This window comes from Oncorhynchus gorbuscha, linkage group LG13 (genome assembly GCF_021184085.1).
Source record: "Oncorhynchus gorbuscha isolate QuinsamMale2020 ecotype Even-year linkage group LG13, OgorEven_v1.0, whole genome shotgun sequence".
NCBI classification, from domain to species: Eukaryota; Metazoa; Chordata; class Actinopteri; order Salmoniformes; family Salmonidae; genus Oncorhynchus; species Oncorhynchus gorbuscha.
The window spans coordinates 28,036,470-28,058,898 of NC_060185.1; the positions used below are offsets into that span (position 1 = coordinate 28,036,470).

Genomic DNA, 22,429 nt, shown 5'->3' on the forward strand with positions numbered 1-22,429 from the left:
TAGCAAATTGGCTCAAATTAAGATCCTACATATTTATGCTATTTTCTGCATGTCATCATTCATGCATTTCTGCAAAGTAATTCACCTCCCTATTGTATGTCTTTAATGATGTAGCATAGGTTATAAAACTACCATAGACTCATGTTCAGAGGCTAATCCATGTTCCAATATTTTCATTTTAGTCAGAATACTTTATCAGAGCTTTTAGAGTCATGCAGAACTAAAGAGAAGAAAATGAACATAAGTGGTAAAAATACGTCAATATGATTCAGATATGAAGTGTCTATCTGGCAACAACCATTGTTATTACTCTGTATGCTGTTCTGCAGCCAAGAGAAAGACCAACCCCATTTGGCCCTCAAACAACAAATGCATTTTATTACTATGTGAAAAACGGAGAGAATCTCCCCAGAAAAGAGTAAAACATTTATGTAATATCTCAAATAGCTTTTGATGAAAACGTGTGTTTTGGCTTCCTTCCCCAGTAGCTGTGCACTGACAGGCACGCACACGGTTCCCAGTCACACACAGTGATGAGCTGGTGCGATAAAGAAGGTGTGAGATAAGTGAGGCTCAGTCAGTCGTCAGCTCTCTCTGAGGTTGACTGTGTTTCTCATCTCCAATCACACTTCTGTCACCTCTGGGGATGCAGCAGGCAATCAGTCACTGTGCCTTGTCTACAGCCTTCTCTCTCTCTCTCTCTCTCTCTCTCTCTCTCTCTCTCTCTCTCTCTCTCTCACTCTCTCTCTCTCTCTATCTCTCTCTATCTCTCTCTCTCTCTCTCTCTCTCTCTCTCTCTCTCTCTCTCTCTCTCTCTCTCTCTCTCTCTCTCTCTCTCTTTCCACGCTGCATAGGCTACAGTCTCATCTGTAAAGCCTAAAGGCAGATCCTAAACAGTAGCATGAATGCAAGCCCCCCACCCTTTCTCCACACTATATGCTTTTTCAATGAGGCCCATTGTACATGGGGGCATTTAACATTTATTTTTGGGAAAACATTTTAGGGTCTCCAAACATTCTCGTGTGAGAGAGCCTGAGGGGGCTGCAATGGGGCACTGTTGTATCACCCTTATGTGGGCCCACGGTTACAGTAGCAGGCTTTTTGGAATGTGCCTTCATCTGGAGGAGAGCTACTGTACAGTAGTCAGTTGAATATAGCTGGTTATTATTTTCTGAAATGTGAGTATTGCGTCTTTGCATTCATGTTCATAACTGAGGGAAGCGAGTAGGAGCCTTGGACTGAAAACAACTTATTTTGCTTTCAGGTGTTCAACCCACACTTCAATTTCTCTGAAAGCTTTGATGTGTGTCGTATGATTTTATGAGGCATGTCTGGGAGGTAACAGCTCCGCTCCGCTACAGCTTTGCTAAGTAGGCGCTGCATAGCCAGGTGTGATTTGAACTAGGTAGTTCTTTTTTGTTTGCACAGAAAACCACAAGATCAAAGAGTACAGAAGATAATAGAGTGCAGCACAAACCAAATGTAGTTTTTCTCTCCTGCTACTATTTCTTTTTCTTTTCAACACGATTGTATGTTCAGGTCGTCACATTTGGTCCATTTGTTTAATCTACAAATATATGTAAAAAATGTCAATCAAATTGTAGGTAAATGCATTCAATTGCTTTTATGGTACATTGCATTATTAATACAGACCTGAACATAACAGAAAATCAAGCGGCATTTGTTTACAAAAGAGATGAAATGTAATGTTTCTAATGGCTGATCTCTGGGAGTTTACACCACATTACACACTCACACATCCAATGCCTTGCAAAGTATTCACCCCTCTTGGCGTTTTTCCTATTTTGTTGCATTACAACCTGTAATATAAATGTATTTTTATTTGGATTTCATGTAATGGACATACACAAAATTGAAGTGAAATTTTAAAAATTACTTGTTTAAATTAAAACAAATTTAACACGGAAAAGTGGTGGGGACATATGTATTCACCCCCTTTGCTATGAAGCCCCTAAATAAGACCTGGTGCAACCAACTACCTTCAGAAGTCACATAGTTAGTTAAATAAAGTCCACCTGTGTGAAATCTAAGTGTCACATGATCTGTCACATGATCTCACTATACATACACCTGTTCTGAAAGGCCCCAGAGTCTGCAACACCACCAAGCAAGCGGCACCATGAAGACCAAGGGGCACCATGAAGACCAAGAGGCTCACCAAACAGGTCAGGGACAAAGTTGCGGAGAAATACATATCAGGGTTGGGTTCTAATAAAATATCCAAAACTTTGAAAATCCCACAGAGCACCATTAAATACATTATTTTTTTAAATGAAAGAATATGGCACCATAACAAACCTGCCAAGAGTGGGCCGCCCACCAAAACTCACGGACCAGGCAAGGAGGGCATTAATCAGAGAGGCAACAAAGAGACCAAAGATAACCCTGAAGGAGCTGCAAAGCTCCACAGCGGAGATTGGCGTATCTGTCCATAGGACAACTTTAAGCCATACACTCTACAGAGATGGGCTTTACGGAAGAGTGGCCAGAAAAAAAAGCCATTGCTTAAAGAAAGAAATAAGCGAACACGTTTTGTGTTCGCCAGAAGGCATATGGGAGACTCCACAAACATATGGAAGAAGGTACTCTGGTCAAATTAGACTAAAATTAAGCTTTTTGTCCATCAAGGAAAAACCCCGAGAACACCATCTCCACATCACCCCGAGAACACCATCTCCACAGTGAAACATGGTGTTGGAAGCATCATAACGTGGGGATATTATTCATCAGCAGGGACGAGGAAACTAGTCAGAATTTAAGTAATGATGCATGGCTCTAAATACAGGAAAATTCTTGAGGGAAACCTGTTTCAGTCTTCCAGAGATTAGAGACTATGACGGAGGTTCACCTTCCAGCAGGACAATCACCCTAAGCATAATTCTAAAGCAACACTCGAGTGGTTTAAGGGGAAACATTTAAATGTCTTGGAATGGCCCAGTCAAAGACCAGACCTCAATCCAATTGAGAATCTGCGGTATGACTTAAAGATTGCTGTACACCAGCAGGAACCCATCCAACTGGATCAGTTTTGCCTTGAAGAATAGGAAAAAATCCCAGTGGCTAGATGTGCCAAGCTTATAGAGACATATCCAAAGAGACTTGCAGCTGTAATTGCTGCAAAAGGTGACTCTACAAAGTATTGACTTTTGTGGGGTGAATAGTTATGCACACTCAAGTTTTCTGTTTAAGGGTCTTATTTCCTGTTTGTTTCACAATATAAAATATTTAGCATCTTCAAAGTGGTAGGCATGTTTTGTAAATCAAATGATACAAATCCCACAAAAATGTATTTTAATTCCAGGTTGTAAAGACAACAAAATAGGAAAAATGCCAAGGGGGTGAATACTTTCGCCAGGCAATGCACACACACACACACACACACACACACACACACACACACACACACACACACACACACACACACACACACACACACACACACACACACACACACACACACACACACACACACACACACACACACACACACACACACACACACACACACACACACACACACACACACAGCCAAGGCCTCATATGAAGATCCCCTCTTATTTTAAACACTGTGATTTCATTGCCATGAAATTCATACAGACAGAAAAAACCACGCTGTGAAGCCCAGCTCCACATACTGCAGAGGGAAAAGTGTAGACAAAGGGATTCATGATGAATGGGACCCTTGTCTGTGAAAACACTGATTTCTCTCCACTATCATGCCTTGTACATGTCTGATTCTGAGTGCAATATTTATATTTTTATAGTCGGACATGAATGACCCCAAGTCAAGTCGTTAATGAGAAGCATGAGGAGAACGGTCAGTCACAGATATGCTGTGTTTACATGCGGCTGATGATGTCATGTTCAGTAATTCTCATCTGTATTATACTGAAAACAAGGCTCCTCTCTCTGTGTTCTAACCTCTCTCTCCCTTCTCCTGGTTCTGCTCTGCAGGCAGCGGTCCCATCCAGCTGTGGCAGTTTCTGCTGGAGCTTCTGACGGACAAGTCTTGTCAGTCCTTCATCAGCTGGACGGGAGATGGCTGGGAGTTCAAGCTGTCCGACCCTGACGAGGTGAGAGGTCACCACCATTGACCTCACATGGCATGGGGGCCCTAAACAGTTAGACAGATTTTTTTTACATTTAAACTTAAATTTAGTTTAAATAAACTCGGCAAGTCAGTTAAGAAAAACATATTTTTTACAATGGCGGTCTACCCCGGCCAAACCTGGACTACGCTGGGCCCATTGTGCGCCGCCCTATGGGATTCCCAATCACGGCCTGATGTGATGCAGCCTGGATATTGAGCTTGATGTCTTTTTAATGTGACGCCAACAACAGTGTTATTTGCCTTACTTAGATTCAGAGAAACCTTAGCGGTATCAGGTACATTTAGCTACATTAAATATTGGTCCATGTCAAGTGAAGACATGTACACAATAATATTGTAATGTGAGGTTAGTGTATAGCTCTGTCTCAAGGTTGGTACATGGTGTAACTGGGTGCCTTTTCCCTCTGTGACTCAGGTGGCTCGGCGGTGGGGAAAGAGGAAAAACAAGCCCAAGATGAACTACGAAAAGCTGAGCCGAGGCCTGCGCTACTACTACGACAAGAACATCATCCACAAGACATCAGGGAAGCGCTATGTCTACCGCTTTGTCTGTGACTTAAAAAGCCTGCTGGGATACACCCCCGAGGAGCTCCATGCCATGCTGGACGTCAAGCCTGATGTGGACGAGTGAAAACAGAGGGATGAGAGAACAGAAATAGTAGAAGAATAGGAGAGTAAAGGAGCCGAGGGGACTAGGGCTCAGAGATTGATGCCGTCCGGTTAAAGAGGGTGCCCATTTTGGGACCAAACCTAAACTGTGGTCTGTATCATTTTGAGCTGTTGTCAGATGACGTTCAAAAAGGAAGCACATGCAAAACGTGAAAATGGATAATATGTTGCATTTGAGATAGTGGTATTACTTAGTAGCTCAAGACACATGGAAAACTATCAGTTAGAATAGAGTGGCCATTTAGCCTAAGTAGCACAAGAAACTGACATTGAGGAAGGGGGCCAAGAGACAGTGAAAGATTCATTATAAGGAAGGACATGCATGGAGATTTCCTGCTATGAAATCTGTTGCCAAATATAAAATGGAAAGTAGTGGAAATAGATCACTGTTTCTCTGCCACACTCCACACAATAGGCATGGGTAGAGTTCTCAGCTTGGACCAAAAAGTGTTGATTTTGTTACTATTGTTTCAGAAGCATAATGTTTGTGTCAGTATTATCGTTGAGATTCAACTCCTGGTGTGCTGTTTAGTCTCAGTCCGACCAGGGTTCCCCCTCTTTTTAAATATTTTTTTATGAAGGTATTATGAAACCAAACGTTGCACCATTTAATGTTAAGTTAGTCCTGTCTCCTCTCTGTGAAAGCCCAATAACTGAAACATGCTGATATGACTATCAGATGACACTAGACACGGGCCTTTTTACTCATTTTCATAGGTTGGCTGGAGAGTTACTTACTCATACCAAGAACGGTTGATAGACACCTGAAAGTAACCGTTGCTTTAAAACTGACACTTTCAGCTCTGCACATTTTCCACTTCACTATAGAAATATACTGTCTTACCACCAGTAATACAAATCCTTAGACACCCTTTCTGTGGTGAGTTTTGAAACGATTTGGACATGAAAGAGTCAAATGTGCCCATCACAATCTGTACATTGAGTGGTTTTCCAAACCCCCATTTTAGCATTGCTTTATAAGAGAGCAGAGAGGGAGGCACCTGTTGTCGACAAATTGAATTGCAAGCCATGTACGATGGATGGTTTTTGTAGTCAAAAGAGAAAGCTTAGGAATGTAGAGTGTACTGTATTTGTGTGTGTTCCGTGGTGTTCTCTGAATGAAGGGAAGCTGCCATAGCTAGGTAAGGTATATCAAGGTGCATGATGGTAGTAGGGTGAAAAGAGAAGGGTTCAAAGCAAGGAGTGTAAACTTTGGATGACTGTTTGAAAAAGAGGGAGATGAGAGGAGGACCGGGTAGTTTTGGGAGGGAACCGTGGAGTTGTGAAGTTAATCAGTAGTGGCTGAAAGAGAATTATCATCATTATGGCATGAGGATGAGATTAATGTTTGTGCTATTGTACAGCTTGGAGTCTGAAATGTTTGTAAAGATGCTCCCTTTCACCAATGAGGAGGTAGAGATCGACAGGAAACAGGACTAACACAAACAGTTGGGCTAAAGGACTACTGGGAGAGATGTGGCATTATATGCTATTTTCTTACCATGCTTTCTACATGCTGTTCTATTTCTACGACATAAGGACACCCAATTCAGTATATGGAAAGGATCAATGAAATGACATGCCCTGAATACTGTATGTAGTTGTGCAGCTTACTCAAGAGCCACAGTAGTTGTGCAGCTTACTCAAGAGCCACAGTAGTTGTGCAGCTTACTCAAGAGCCACAGTAGTTGTGCAGCTTACTCAAGAGCCACAGTAGTTGTGCAGCTTACTCAAGAGCCACAGTAGTTGTGCAGCTTACTCAAGAGCCACAGTAGTTGTGCAGCTTACTCAAGAGCCACAGTAGTTGTGCAGCTTACTCAAGAGCCACAGTAGTTGTGCAGCTTACTCAAGAGCCACAGTAGTTGTGCAGCTTACTCAAGAGCCACAGTAGTTGTGCAGCTTACTCAAGAGCCACAGTAGTTGTGCAGCTTACTCAAGAGCCACAGTAGTTGTGCAGCTTACTCAAGAGCCACAGTAGTTGTGCTGGTTGGGTTTTGAGTAATGTCGTCAGTGGGAACATGACTATACGCAGGTCTTATGGGAAAAGCCAAAGTCAAGAAATATCATCTTAAAATACAAATGTTATTGTTTACAGTGGCTGAATGTTACCCATTCTGATGAAAATAGGTTTTGAAATGTTTATTTGTACAGATTGTATTTCATAACGCTTTATTAAGACCCAGATGAAACAAATAAGCAAGAGACAAAGCAGGAATAATAACCAAACCCATGTGAGGTCTGGGCGATAGATAGAGCTTTGGGTATGTGCACCATCTTGAAGGACAGGAACTGTTATTCCCTCACATTCAAAGTGTTGTTTCTGCTTTGATCTTTTGATTTGTTGGAAAGCACTCAGTGTTAGGACTCAGTGAGGATATTTGGCTGGACTGACTGAAGTTCCCTCTTGAGATTATAGGAAAGGGATTTCTGTCCATATTAGTTACTTTTTAGTTGGGCAACTGACCACAGGGTTGGTTTTTCTAGTGTCAGTCAGCACAAACACACACGCACACACGCAGACCACACAACACACACACACACACACACACGTAATCTAGTGTAGAGAAGATTGAATTCTCTTGAACAAATCACTCCACCCAATCTCTGTGGTTCATTATGCACTCTACATTTCCAGGATTCACATCACTGGTTGATTATTACTGTTCAGATATTTTTCCTCCAAAAAAACTGTTTTATGTTAGGGCAACTGTTCATGTTTAAATATATGCTTAACTTGTTGTTGATGATGCCTTCCAGCTCCTAGCCAGTCACCATTTTGAGTAGATCAGAATATATTATCTTTGTTTAAACGGAACATATACTGTGTCTGTTTGGACTTCAAGTCAAGTTTGTTTCAGTAAATGTCATATACGTTAAGTTGTGGACACAAGTATTGCACAGATCTTTCTAAATGGACTAAATACATAAATACACAGATACCTTGCGATATTAGCATATCTCAGACTGATCCATTAGGAAACCTTTTTTGTTATGGATGGTGTTGTTTTTTTGTATATTTTATAGTGTTTCTGTATTTTTGTTAATGAGAATTTTTTATGTATTTAGTTCACAAACATTTGAATATTTTTCAATAATTTATATTTTATAAAAGAAAAAGACGCAGACAGCTGGTGCTTTCATGGGAAATAAAGGTAGCACAGGAAAAAAATGTAGCGATTTTCTTTCGATATAGAGAATAGACCTACCTGTCTGTTAAGGAAAAAGGCTGATGCTGGCCCATCATTGATTTCTGCTGGGAAGTTTTATAAACTGTTGCTTCTATTTCTTAATGTACTTAAAAAATGTTACGTTATAAAAAAATATATGTGAACAAATATTTCATACTTTGTGTGTAATTTTGTGGTTATTTCTTCTAATATTACCAGAGCAAAAACAGCTTTTGAAACATTACATCTATACTGTTACTTACAGTACATTGGAAACAAGTTAAATATCTATTAAAGAAAGCAGATTCGCAGATTGCAGTCTTACTTGGCTTCCTGGCCTTGACTACATGCCAAAAGATAGGTTAGTCTATCGTTTTGTAAACATAATAGAAGTACCTACACATTATCCTCAAAATAATTCTGTGTACTCATGTTAATAACCACCTGTGCATGTACTGGATGAACACATCTAGGCCTATTCACATCCAATACCTGCCTGAGCAAGTCCGTATCTCACTCAATCATGATAACACTAAGACTGTGTAAGGCAGCCCAATTCTGATAATATTTTCCCACTAATTGGTCTTTTGACCAGTAAAATCAGATATTTTCACATCAAATCTTTTTCAGAGCTGATCTGATTGGTCTAAAGATCAATTAGTAGAAAAACTATCTGAATTGGGCTACCCAAATACATCTACAATGTGCAGATCAACAGTATGTATTGATTGGTCTCTCGCTCTCAGAACCCAGTTTGGGCCTGGTGGCAGATCCAGGTCCCCTCTGAAAGGCATGCTGGAATGTCACTGGTGTGTACCTGGCTAACGAGAGTGTCACTTCCATGGCGATGGGTGACGTCAAAGCAGAAACAGGCACGCCGGGCCCATTCATGTGTTTGTAGCCCTAGGGTCCGAGTAATTCCACTATAGATTTAAAAAAACATAGATGCCGTGACCTCTTCCCCAGCCACTTCCCTGCCGACACAGCACAGCACAGCTGTCTGGCTCCTCTAAAACAGCACATAGGGCAAAAGGCCAAGGACCAGTCCCAATACAGACTAGTGTCTTTATCCCAGAATGGTCTGTAGCAAACTAAACTTGATAAATTATTGGCATAAAGATTAAATATTTTATTTTCCTTTACTGGGATGATTCTGTATATTGGCGTGGTTTGAGATGCCACAGCAGGACATAGGCTAGTCCTTGAAAAACCATACCATATTTAGAATGATTGTCTAGTACATCATAGCGTGCAGTATGTTCTTGGGTCAAATAAGCTGCAGGGAATACGTTTAGGTTAGAACAGGAGAACATTGAATGAGACATTGATAGAACATTTGTAGGAAGTGTTAAAACTATAGTCTCAGACTTCTTAACAAAATAAAGTGTATTATTTTTGCTGGGACTTGGATGCAACATGACTAAAACTTTCCGTACCTGCAACTTTCTATAAATATAGCAGACAGGATGTAGATACTGACACACTTTCACATGCACACATACACTCACATACACACACATACACACACATACATACTGTATTGCTGGCTAATTTCCCCCTGGACAGGATGAATATATATTTAGCAGAGGGTAGCTTAAGTTAGGCAGGTTGTTCTTCTAACATTCAGCATTCCATCCCTCTGGGCCTGTGATCCAGACCAGACACTATAACCAGGCAACATAGTCTTTAAACACTTCACTGGAAGCTCTGGGAGCCCCTTGTGCCAAAGAACCTGGAACATAACCCAACACATTATGATACCATTCACACCTGCTGGTTTCACAACCAAAGAGAGAGACACTCAGACGAGGTGGGGATTTCACATGGTTCTTTTTTGTATCTCACTCAACTCACAGTCTGCTATAATCACTGGTGTAAAGAGAAAAGAGAGAACCGAACAGCGGAATAGAAAATAAAACCGTAGCTCCTGGCGGTGTCACCGAGACGGAGATGTCTGCCTCCCTGTCTGAGACCCCATGTCGCTCACAGCTTTCTCCGCTCCAGAAACGGAGAGAGACGCATTTGTCAGACTTCAACCCAAATATTTATCTAATGGCCTGGCTTGCGAAGCTTCATCTGTCTCCTACGCCTAGTCTTCCCATGAGTGAGAAAGGATGAGGAGGAGAAGGAAGATGAAGAGGAGGAGGAGGAGGAGGAGGAGGAGGAAGAGGAGATGGAGAGGATGAGGAAGAGGAGGCGGAAGAGGAGGAGGATGGTACACACTAAGGTTCAGATAAATAGCTGCGCTATATAGGCTGGTGAAATGTGTTTCTCAACACAGTTAAAGATGACATGGTTAACCTGAAAAGACTGAGATGAAGGGGAAGAAGAGAGTAGGAGGAGGATAGGAGGTTTGTCTGGCTGTGTGGCCATGAGATTCCCATAACCACCTGACCTAAACAGGGAAAAATCCTAGCCCTACTTAGTAAGTATGTTGTGCAGGGCTATTGCATAGTTGGTTAAGAAATGTGTACACAGGATGGTGGTAGGATCCACGATGCCTCCCTGATCTCTGCCTCTTTCAGTACTTAATCACAGCTCCTCTGTAGGGAGAGAGGGAGAGTGTGACGCAGACAGATACAGCTCACTGCTTCCATTATGCAGAGAAGGCATGAAATATGACCAACATTCCCCTCGGCCCCCCATTGGTGGTAACACAACAGAGTGGTTTCTATTCTGGTCTTATTGCGTGGCTGGTAGCCTAGTGGTTAGAGCATTGGACTAGTAACTGGAAGGCTGCAAGATTGAATCCCACAGCTGACAAGGTAAAAATCTGTCCCACTGTTCATAGCCTGTCATTGAAAATAAAAATGTGTTCTTAACTGACTTGCCTAGTTAAATAAAGGTAAAATAATAGAATTGTTCTTCATGGTAGAGTGTCCTTGGTTGGGTTAATATGGACCCAGGGTTGGAGTGGTGTCTGGGGAACACATAAACACATTACCCCATGCCTGTTACAAGAGACCACATATTTTCCAACGGTCTGACTCTTCTCATGGGTCCTGCTGTTACCGAACATCACTCAGAGATGGAGGATTTACACAATCACCACAGTGGTCAGAGACTGAGTAAGCACCCATAAAGCAGAATGACGTTTATGGAACGTACATGTAAGTAACAAACTTCATTGACACAAAAAATACATTTTATTTACTCTGACTTCCCACTCAGGGAAAAGGAGGTCGTCAATCTCCTGCTTTTTTATTTTCTTTCTCATTCAACTGTGTGTATTGTGGTGGAGGAGATGGGTTGACCCACATGTCACTGCAGGTGGAGGACTGTATTATACAGGTTTATGAAGGTCACGGCTGGGGCATCCTCAGCTTGGGCTTCAATTTACATTTTTATTGCTGTTGTCGCATCCCCAGTTAATATGCCGTTGACTCCCAGAGGCACCCCTGGTCCTCCTGGTAGCCCTGTTGAAATGAGACCCAGTCTTGGGTCTGGTGGGCCACACACCCTGCATTCATGAGGGCTTGGGTACCAGGGACCTGACATTCTGGGCAGGAAATAGACTGGCTTCACATGGTAATGTGGACTTTCCATTAGTAATGGTGATTGATTTACAACCCATGCACTACAGCACCTGTCAGATACAGGGCCACAATGAAGGGGGGCTTCTTTGTGAGGAGGTGAAGGAGGAGAAGTGTGTCTGAGGACTGGAGTGGTCTTTCCTGGTTAAGGGGAGAGTGAGGAGGGTTGGTGGGGTGAAGGTATTGAGCCACTCTCCTGTATTCATTAGAAAATGCAGACGACAACAACAAAGGGGAAAGGTAATACGCCATAATTTATTTTCTTGAATAAAGGTAAGTTTCAATTTTGGTCTATATTTATAGGTCTAAATTTATAGGTCTATAGGAAGCGTTTCATTTGGAAATAAGAATGTGATAAGAATGTGATTCCATGCATGTGTTCCTCTCTTTGTACAAGTGGATTGTGTGTGTGTGTGTGTGTGTCAGCTTGCCTGTGTGCGTGTGTGTGTGCAGCTGGATTAGAACAGGTTTTGGTCACTGTCCAGTTGTAGGACCACATTTTTTTCTCTTCTCTTTTACTGCGGGTCGGCTGGGATTCAGCAACTTTCCCAGGACATCTGCTCAGAGCGCCCACGTTAGATCCCTTGGCCAATCAGACGGTTTTGAACACCCCTCAGACCAGCGTGTGCCGTGCTGTGATTGGCTTCTGGAGCCAGGGCCCAGAAAGAGAAGGCCTGAGAATTTTCCCCAAAATTGTATTTTCTGCCTTGGCTCTCGCCAACATCTGTTTCCAATCACAGTCAGCGAGCAGCCACCCCCCCCCCCCCCGGTCTGGCTTTCACGAACACATACCAGTCCCATACAGGCCACCCCCTCAACTCCTGCCATTGCCGCCCACCCCTCAAAGGCCCACAGTCCTCCCTCTCTCCGTTAAGGAACCTCCATTCCCTCTCCCTTTCTATTCACTTCTCGCTTGTAACAACTCCTTTCATTACATTCATAAGGACTATGAAACCTTTCAAACAACCTTCAACAAATAAGGGAAGGGTTAATGGTCTAGCGTTGTCTGAGGGACATTGAGTCTGTCAGCAAATTAAGTTGATTTCATTAAATGTTATAAAGTTATTATTACAATAAATCAAAACAATATTATTCTCTCATACCCCTGGTTAGAAATGTAACTGGCTTGAGAGTTAAGATGTTTTCCATTGTGGGTGTGAGAGTTGTGGGTAGTTAAAGAGAGAGTGGATCAGATGTGAATATCTTAAATGAACTAAAGTGAACACGCAAACACACGCACACAGCTAGATCATGGAATCCCACTCCCACCCTCTCCCTGAGAAAACAGGGCTAGGGTCAACCCTCTTCACCAAAGCCCCTTGACTTCTACTCGCTCTCTTTTCTCTTCATATGTAGCTTGCCTTTCCCCCTTTAACTTCAACTCCCAGCTCCTCCCCCTTAATTAAACTATTTCAGCCTCATGTGTGGTCAGTTGTAGCTCTTCTTGCGTGACTTTCAACCATGCAGATCAAATCAATAAATAATGAAAACCCTGCTTATCATAGCAGGTACTTTCCATACATATTCAGAAATAAGCATGGCGAATCACTGTAGGCATACAAAAACACACACGCTAAGGAGGCTGTCTTACTGCATTATTTCTGCCAGATAACCACTCCGAGGCTTCAAGGCTGAACATGGGAAACAGGTTTTTGGAGATAAATGTTAGTCAGAGAAAGGATAAGGATTTTTCCAAATCCCACAAAGATGTTCTGTTCAACCTGTACTGTGCAGTGCAAACACAATGGATGTCGTATACATCAATAAATCAAGGACAACAAACACTGTAGCTCTGATGCCAGAAGTGAACCACACACTACCATCGTTTCCTGAACAGCCACTGATAAACGGTACAACAAACATATTAGCTCTAAGGCACAAACACATGTCATTGTTTTCTAGTGAGTGCCAGAGAGTAACCTCAGAAGTAGATGCAGACTGTGCTTGAGCTTCCTTCCCATTGACCTTTGACCCTTAACTTCATTGACTCTCTGGCCTGCTGCTGCTGAATCTCCTGCTGAAGCTGTTGTGATTTAGTGCCCAGTAGTGCTGACTGCTCTCCCTGGGTAATCTCATGGCTGGCCTGGACTGGCATTAAATCTACTATCTCTGTCAAGAGGGAGCTAGGGTAAAACTACGGACCGGGTTTTTAGGTTGTGTCTTTTGACATTTTCTGGTCAATCTCATTGATCCAACCTGAACTGAACGCACATAAAACATTACGAGTATTTTAATTGACCGTCTTCTTTCCTGTAGTTGCTGCACAGGCACTTGTGAAAGTAGAAGAGTTGTGTGTCCCTTTGGTTACCTCTGACTGTGGGAATTGGGGTCTCCCTCTCAGAAGTGGCTGACCAGGATGCCAGAGTGCATGCGCTGGCAATAACCAAAAATAAAAACATGGACACAGAACAAATATAGATGAATGTGTGTGACTGCAGCCTGTGCTAATTAAGCAGAAGAGGGGAAAAATAAATGAAAGTGATATTCAGCACCTGCTATCCCACATTACTTAGTGACTCATGGGGAATTGGTGACCTGCTTCTTTTTCGCTTCACATTAAAGGGCTCTATTCAATCCATATCATGGAAATTCTGCGCTAAAGTCCAATTACATTTTAAAGGCAATGCTCCCTCATTGGCAAAAACAGCATTCCCGGTAAATGTTGCATATGTTGGCTCAATCGCTTCAGCAATAGGGATTATTAGAACCCTGAGTATTTGTCTATCTTTTTTCTTGCAATAATACAGTAAAATATCTCTCATCTGCCTTGAGCCATAAACTAGGCGGGCAAAAACTTACACAAGAAAACATTCCTGAACTGATTTGTCTGCTGGTCGCTGACTTTGCCAGTGGTCAGGGCAGCTAGGGCGCCAGGGGAAAAGGCCAATGGGACTTGATGGGTTTGAGTGGTTTTCTGCCCATGAGTAGGCATCTCAACGGCAGAAGTTGGTCACAGGTGGAGTTCCACATCAATGCTCTTTGGTGCTGCAGTTGCTAATGGAAATACGATGTTCTTCAAGGGAACTAGCAAGAGCTCCTAAAGGTCAGAAATCATAGTCACCCTTACTTTTTCATTTATTCATTTTCTGTATTTAAAATGTCACAACCTTACTGATGGAAAACTCCGAAGGAGTTAATAGAGAGGTGATTATGGCTCGATAAGGTTTCAGTTTGTCAAGAACATGGAAACATGTTCTCTTTTCACTGTAGTTCAAATGGTAACACGGTCTATATTTGGAAACAGAGGTTTCTTGAAGTCATTCCCGAAGTTGCTCTAAAGTTAATCATTGGCATATTTTTCCTTGTTCACGATCACACTACAAAATCATAATCTCCCCTGGTTATTTTCAGTGGATGGCAACATTCCACACACCCACAGTGTACAATACCTAGAAATATAGTTTGGTAAGTACCACTGCATCTCTCCATGGAAGCTGAAATCATGCAATCAACTATGCCACGTTGCCAGTAGTATTTTTCCACACAATCTTCTTGTATGACTAAGTAGACACATCAGCCTTCTCTCACTGTGTCCGAGAGTGACATCACAAGACACTGTCCAAACTCCCTCCTATGACCTAGCACCCCCCATACACCCCCAAGGCCCTTAGGCTTACATTGCGTGTATCTCATGAAAGCCAGAGAGAAAAAGTGTAAAGAATAGTGAGGAAAGGTTCCCTGGGCCTGCTTCCCAAGCATGCGTTGCCCAGACTAAGGCAGCAATATAAACAGGGCCCTCCAAGTGACTAAGGCCTACTATAAACCACAGTTAGGCGTCTGTCTGTGCCAGCTGGGTACCACCCCACTGAGTCAATTAAACTTTAAAAGACAAGAGAGAAAATACAATGTAACACATACAATCAATCGTGAGGGGAAGGAAGGAAAGCAGTTTTTCACACACTGCATAGCAGACAAACTCAGCTCAGGTCACCCACTTTCCCACACAAGGATCCCAGTGACATATGGACATTGAGTTAGTGTTGGAAGAACTTCCCATAACTTTGTGTGACTGCATGTGTGTCTGTGTATATGTGTGTGTGTCTGTGTATATGTGTGTGGGTCTGTGTATTATATCTGTGTGTCTATGTATGTGTCTGTGTGTGTGTCTGCGTGTGTGTATGTGTTTGTGAGTGTGTGTGACTGCCCAAAAGCAGTTATTTTCCAGTTGGAACTGGAATGCTTCTAGGAATGACAGCTTCATGACAAAGGAGGTGTAGGCGAAGGAGGTAGTCCTCTTGATTCTCATAGCACTATAGACTGAACAGGGATGTTGAAACCCCTCACTAAGCCCAGATGAAGGTTGCTGGTCTAAGTTTGGCCCTTAGGTTGCCCCCAGTGTTCTCTTCGGGGGTGTGGCGTCTAGCAGAGATGTGTTGGGAGGGAACGAGGGGAGGAGGGGGGTCTGGTTCTCATGTCTGAGCCAGAGCAGACACTCCTGCTCCTTATCAGTGTAACATGGTGGGGTTAGACTAAAGATTACTCACAAACCACCCTGTAGTCTTTTCAGTTATGATAGTGGTTGTGTAATACATACACACTAACAGTCTATTGAGGTAGCTGGATCTGAGTCATAACACAATGTAAGTGGTTTCGATACTTGTAATAATTCTGACAGTTGTTTGAAGTAAGAACAAGAGAGGTGATAGCTGAATAAAGAGAAACTACAGCAACGAGTTGAAAAAGGACAAAGGGCAGAAAGTGTAGTATGCTAGAAAAACAAATGAGGAACACAAGGGGGAATAACATTAATTATTAACCCTGGAGTGACCATTTTCTGCAACAATGCTAACATGTTTACACACTGCTCCTAAATTAAGTCAGAAAGAGGTCATAACCCCTGGAGCCACTTGGCCGCGGAGACTCCAGTCCCGACCACTTGTGTGGCACTGTTGTCGGTCTATGAGGCAAGGCGAAACAACAGAAGAGAAAGCACACACAGAGCTAACTATCTTTAACTGTGCGGGCCGGGCTGGGTAATAATAATAATAATATATGCCATTTAGCAGACGCTTTTATCCAAAGCGACTTACAGTCATGTGTGCATACATTCTACGTATGGGTGGTCCCGGGGATTGAACCCACTACCCTGGCGTTACAAGCGCCATGCTCTACCAACTGAGCTACAGAAGGACTACCAACTGAGATACAGAAGGACTACAGAAGTGCCTCAGTCCACTCAGTGGGACAACAACCTCCCCCCTCCCAGGCGATTCCCATTCCCACATCACAGGGTTGAGCGAGGCGAGGCAAGGCAGACTCGCTCTATGGCAATCTCCTGGGCCGTGGCTGTTGGCTGGGAAAGGCCAGGGCCCACCGTTCTCACATCCTCCCCCTGCAGCACAGCAAGAAGGCTCGGATCAGCCCAAAGGCAGATGTGTAGTTGGGGACTTGGCCCGTGCTCCAGCCTCCAGCCCCAGTGCAGAGGAGAGAGGCAGGGAAGGGGAGAGCCAACCAGTGCAGCAGTGGTGTGAGTAGTTTTAGGTGATATGGAGACTGATTTACAACAGGACAGTCACTGACTGCAGCATACATACTAGTGAAAAAAAGTTATCTTGTTACAACGGCTTTTAGTAGACAAGAACAAACTCCTCCTGAAATGTTCATGCTTATGAATACGTGCAATTCTATACTCTGCAGACTACAAATACACCAACTTTCCAAACTTAGACTGCACTGCCAAAACACTGCCAAAGGACAGATGTGCACCAAAAAGAGTGCTACTCTAGCTTGAACACCCCGTTCTCTCTTCCCCCCATGCAGCAAAATAGATAAGGGAGGAGAGAGAAAAGATCTGTTTTTTGAGTAAATTAACCTGGCAACCATTAGTGTGTTGTAGAGCTGCCAACAGGGACTGTTCAAATCGCCACTCCTTCCCTGCAATGACCAGAGTACGTGCTCCGCTGATCTCACACACACACACACACACACACACACACACACACACACACACACACACACACACACACACACACACACACACACACACACACACACACACACACACACACACACACACACACACACACACACACACACACACACACACACACACACACACACACACACACACACACACACACACACACACACACACACACACACACACACACACACACACTCTCCCAGGTGGCGCAGTGGTCTAAGGCACTGCATCTCAGTGCAAGAGGCGTCACTACAGACCCTGGTTCCATTCCAGGCTGTGTCACAACCAGCCGTGATAGAGAGTCCCATAGGGCGGTGCACAATTGGCCCATCTTCGTCCGGGTTTGGCCATCATTGTAAATAAGAATTTGTTCGTAACTGACTTGCCTAGTTAAATAAAATAAAAACATGAACATACACATGTGGGTGCACACACTGGATCTTCCCTTTCAGCTGTGATTGCACTTTTCACTATCTCTCCCAGCTAAGTGGAGCAGTAGCAGGAAACCACCTTTATCAGGCACGCATCGCAGCGCGACAACACCCCAGAAGACATCTCTGCAGCGCACCACAACACAGAGCTCTGTGCTGTCACCGCGTTTGAACTAAAACAACACCACTCTCTGGGACCTGCAACCCAACGCTATTCTCAAGTATTTTTGGACCGTAGGAAGCTTCAAGAAAAATTAATGCAACTGTAAACAAAAGTGTCTTGCATCCAAATTAATTTACAGACACACATGTGCATCTCATTACTAAATCTCATATCATTTGAAAACCCATCCTGACCTACACCAGCGTGGTACATTGGTTGTGTAAACACATTGTCTCAAACCAAACTGTTCTCAGCCTAAAGACGTTTGTTTATAGCAGACTCTCTCCAGCGATGGCAGCTGCTTTGAAAGTAAACTCTGGGGCTTGAGGAGCTCCAATGAGACGAGAGTGTGTTGTCATTACTATACTGTAAGTGATGACTATCAGCAAGCTACCAGACCAGAGCCAGAGATCCATATCTCCCAACACTGCATTGCTTAGAGAGAACATCTGGAGGGATGAAGAGTGTGTGCAGGTGGGGTCCTAAACAGCATGCCTTGCTCATGAGAAAAATATTCAAAACCCACATGGGCTTTTCAATGAACTTGTAACGATGTGTGCTGAGAGTCAGGAAGCAAGTACAGGGAATGTTTCAATAAATAAACAAAACAATAAACACGACACACACACAACGCAGCGACATGAAACAGAGTCAATAACACCTGAGGAAAGAACCAAGGGGAGTGATAGATATAGAGAAGATAAATAAGGAGGTGACGGAGTCCAGGTGTGTGTCATGAGGCGCGGGTGCGCGTGACGATGGTGAGAGGTGTGTGGGATAATCAGCAGCCTGATGACCTAGAGGCCGGAGAGCTCTCTTGGATTGTTGAATATTGTTGAATGTTTCAGACCTTGTTAAATGTAATAAGGAAAGCCTCAAAGGGACTCACACAAAAACACAATTATTACAACCCGCAGATAGTGTTGGATTTACCCAACCAGGGCTAGATTGTTTATGAAGTATAGTTACTAGCAAGGCTTATAGAAGCAGCTTATGAGAAAGAAACACAGACTTAGAAAAATGAAATATAGGATCTTTTAATTGACTAAAACAATTTCTGTGTACTATCAACTCACTAGCCCACTGGGGTCAACCTGAATAGTTTAAATAGCTGCAACTCTGCTTCAACAGATGTGCATACAGTACATACATGCTTACACACACCTGTGCTTACACACACCTGTGCTTACACACACACACACACACACACACACACACACACACACACACACACACACACACACACACACACACACACACACACACACACACACACACACACACACACACACACACACACACACACACACACACACACACACACACACACAAGCTATGTTATGTTATGGGAGACATTTTGCATCTTGAACATTGCATTTGGTTTAATGTTCTGCAGAGGTCTGTGCTATTGAGGAGATAAAAAATGTCTGTTGGGTCTGCATGTAAAAACAGTTTAGAAATGACAGAGCTACTCCGGGGAAGGCCAGGAAGACATTCATGTGGAGCATCTGTGGCACAGCAGACAAGGGATTCATGTATTTTTAACCAGAGACAGGTTTTTTTATTTACCTGCAGATGCATAAAGAAATGATTTATCGATCCACCGTTTGGCTCCCCCTCTCCACAGGGGAATTAGTCAGCAGTCAGACACATGGCCCAGGCAGACAGGGAGACAGACAGAGGGAGGAGAAGGGAGCCAGGAGGAGAGGTGGGGGAAGAGGAGAGGTTGGGGAGCTGGAGATGTGGGGGAGGAGGAGGGTGGCACGAGTCAAATTGAAAACATATCCTTTCAACATGTCTAATCTAGGCATCTTATCTCTGAACCAGGCGAGGAGAGGCTGATCCTAATGGTTCAAAGCCAAGCTCAATTTGAAGATGAGACCATGCAGACACTCCAGCCCAGCTGAGATGAGTGTTGATGCACACGGCAACCCACTGCCGCCCCTCCTCCCCTGGGGTGGGCGGGGTCTCTTGCTGACGGACTAAGTCTAAGGGGAGAAAATAATATAATATACTAAGGGGTCTTCATCACTAGGCTGCAGTCCCCAGAGAGCAGAGGAACATAGGAATTAAATCATGGACCTTTCTTGGGCTTTTGTGTGTTTTCTTAGTTTGATGAGAAAATAATATAAAGTACTTTCTTCCAGTAATTCTAGACATTGTATTAAATGCGTAATGGGATTGTATTTTTAATGAACAATGACTCAAAGATCTACCATGGCGGTCTACTCTAAAGCAAAATGACCACTGAGACATGTTGAGTGGTGAGTTTGCTACCTTGACCACATAATGGCCCCAGTTTAAGTGTGGGGGTCAAATGTGAGGATCCAGTGTCAGGTCTAAAGTAACTTGGCCCAGGGTTCCAGGGTTAGCCTAACAGGAAGCCTGGAGGATACACCTTATTAGGCCTCCACTTCCTGCTACTTTGAAGCATCCAGAATTGATGACACTGGGGTTGGGTGCTGGTTTGCAGATCTGATGGATTTCCTCGCCTTTTTCCAAAATACTCAGCTGATTGTTTTCATGAAAAAGTACATAGCGGGAGAGAGAGAAGAAAAAGAAGAGAGAAAAGGTGAATAAAAGAACCATCTGCTGGGCCTGGGCACTCCCCAAAGCCCAGCCAAGCAGTCTGGAAAGAATCACACATCTTGGCAGTACTATAAATATCCTGTGATCCTTATAAATCAAATGAAACGTAGGAGGATATTAAATAGATCCCAATGCCTTAAAGCCTCTGTATATCAATGCCAGTAGGTACAGTTCCTCACTAGAAATAACTCTGAATTTATCACAGATTCACATCTAGCAGCACCTCAAATGGTCTTCAGTTCCTCCAAGCCAATACAATTCAAAAACGGTTCAGGAAATGCCCAGGCTGAACTAGTGACACTGTAAATACCTGAAAGCATGTACACTGGGCCTGTATGTCAGCCATTGTCTTGTCAACAGTCGTCTACCAAACATTACCATCAATGTGCAGGAACATTTGGCTGATCATTTGCTTATTTATTTCAGATCTCATATGCAAATACGTGTAATCAAGCAATGCATATTTGAGCTACCTGAAACATGTGATGTGGTGAGTGAAATCCATGTTATAAATGTTGAGCCTGGGGTGGTACAAGCACAAAAACCTCAGTGACAAAACATTGCAAAATCATTAACCATATGGGTACATTATAGAACATCAAACTTTAGAGTCAATAACCGCATCTAAATCTATCATGGCTGTCTGCCAACATCAGAGCAGATTAACAACCTCAGAGTCACATTTATAACAGTCATTCTTCAGAAACCTGTCTACACTAAAAATGAGAATTAACCAATGAAAATTCAGTTCTGTTTTTTTACTTGTGGGCGAGGAGAGGAAAGATGGCGGCTACATTTCTGCATAATCTGCAAGCTAAAAACAAATACACCAAACAGTACTACTGTGTTACGGTTTTCTTTCGTCAAAGGAGAGGACAAAATGCAGCGTGGTTATTACAATACATGTTTAATAAAATACGAACAATACAAACAATAAACGTACCACAAAAACCTGAACAGCCTATTCTGGTGCAAACTAACACAATCACCCCCAACGAAACACTCAAAGAATATGGCTGCCTAAATATGGTTCCCAATCAGAGACAACGATAAACACCTGCCTCTGATTGAGAACCACTCCAGGCAACCATAGACTTTTCTAGACAACCCCACTAACCATAATCCCATAACCTATAAAAACCCCCTAGACAAAACACACCACATAAATAAACCCATGTCACACCATGGCCTGACCAAAATAATAAAGAAAACACAAAATACTTAGACCAGGGCGTGACATACTGTCTCTCTCTGATATCTGTCTAGATAGAAAGCCCCTCAGCTATCATGTGATGATAGTGTGACAGGCACCTCATGATTCTCTGTGCACTCAGTCATATGTTTCTTGCCACTATGAGACAGATCAAACAAGTGGATGGTGTTTAACATACAAAGAAACCATTAGCCAAAGAACTGTTTGTCACGCCATGGTCTGTTTCACCTGTCCTTGTGCTTGTCTCCACCCTCTCCAGGTGTCGCCCATCTTCCTCACTTATCCTCTGGGTATTTATACCTGTGTTTTCTGTCTGTCTGTGCCAGTTTGTCTTGTTTGTCAATCTTACCAACGCTTGTCCTTCCAGCTCCTGTCTTTTCCAGCCTCTCTTTTCCTCATCCTCCTGGTTTTTGACCCTTGCCTGTCCTGACCCTGTACCCGCCTGCCTAACCACTCTGCCTGTCCTGACCCTGTACCCGCCCGCCTAACCACTCTGCCTGTCCTGACCCTGTACCCGTCCACCTAACCACTCTGCCTGTCCTGACCCTGTACCCGTCCGCCTAACCACTCTGCCTGTCCTGACCCAGGACCCGCCTGCCTAACCACTCT

At 43.3% G+C, this 22,429-nt stretch overlaps 1 protein-coding gene across 6 annotated transcripts in view; it reads left to right on the plus strand.

Annotated features, from left to right (window-relative positions):
* The window catches only part of LOC123992655 (protein C-ets-1), a 50,499-nt gene extending 42,354 nt beyond the window's left edge, over positions 1 to 8,145 (plus strand). For all 6 annotated transcript variants that reach the window (XM_046293993.1, XM_046293995.1, XM_046293996.1 and 3 more), the window contains 2 exons: positions 3,976 to 4,094; positions 4,548 to 8,145. In XM_046293993.1, the coding sequence (XP_046149949.1) occupies positions 3,976 to 4,094; positions 4,548 to 4,763 (335 nt within the window). In that variant the 3' untranslated portion in view covers positions 4,764 to 8,145. The remainder of the gene's footprint in view (positions 1 to 3,975; positions 4,095 to 4,547) is intronic.
* The last annotated feature ends 14,284 nt before the right edge of the window (positions 8,146 to 22,429 follow it).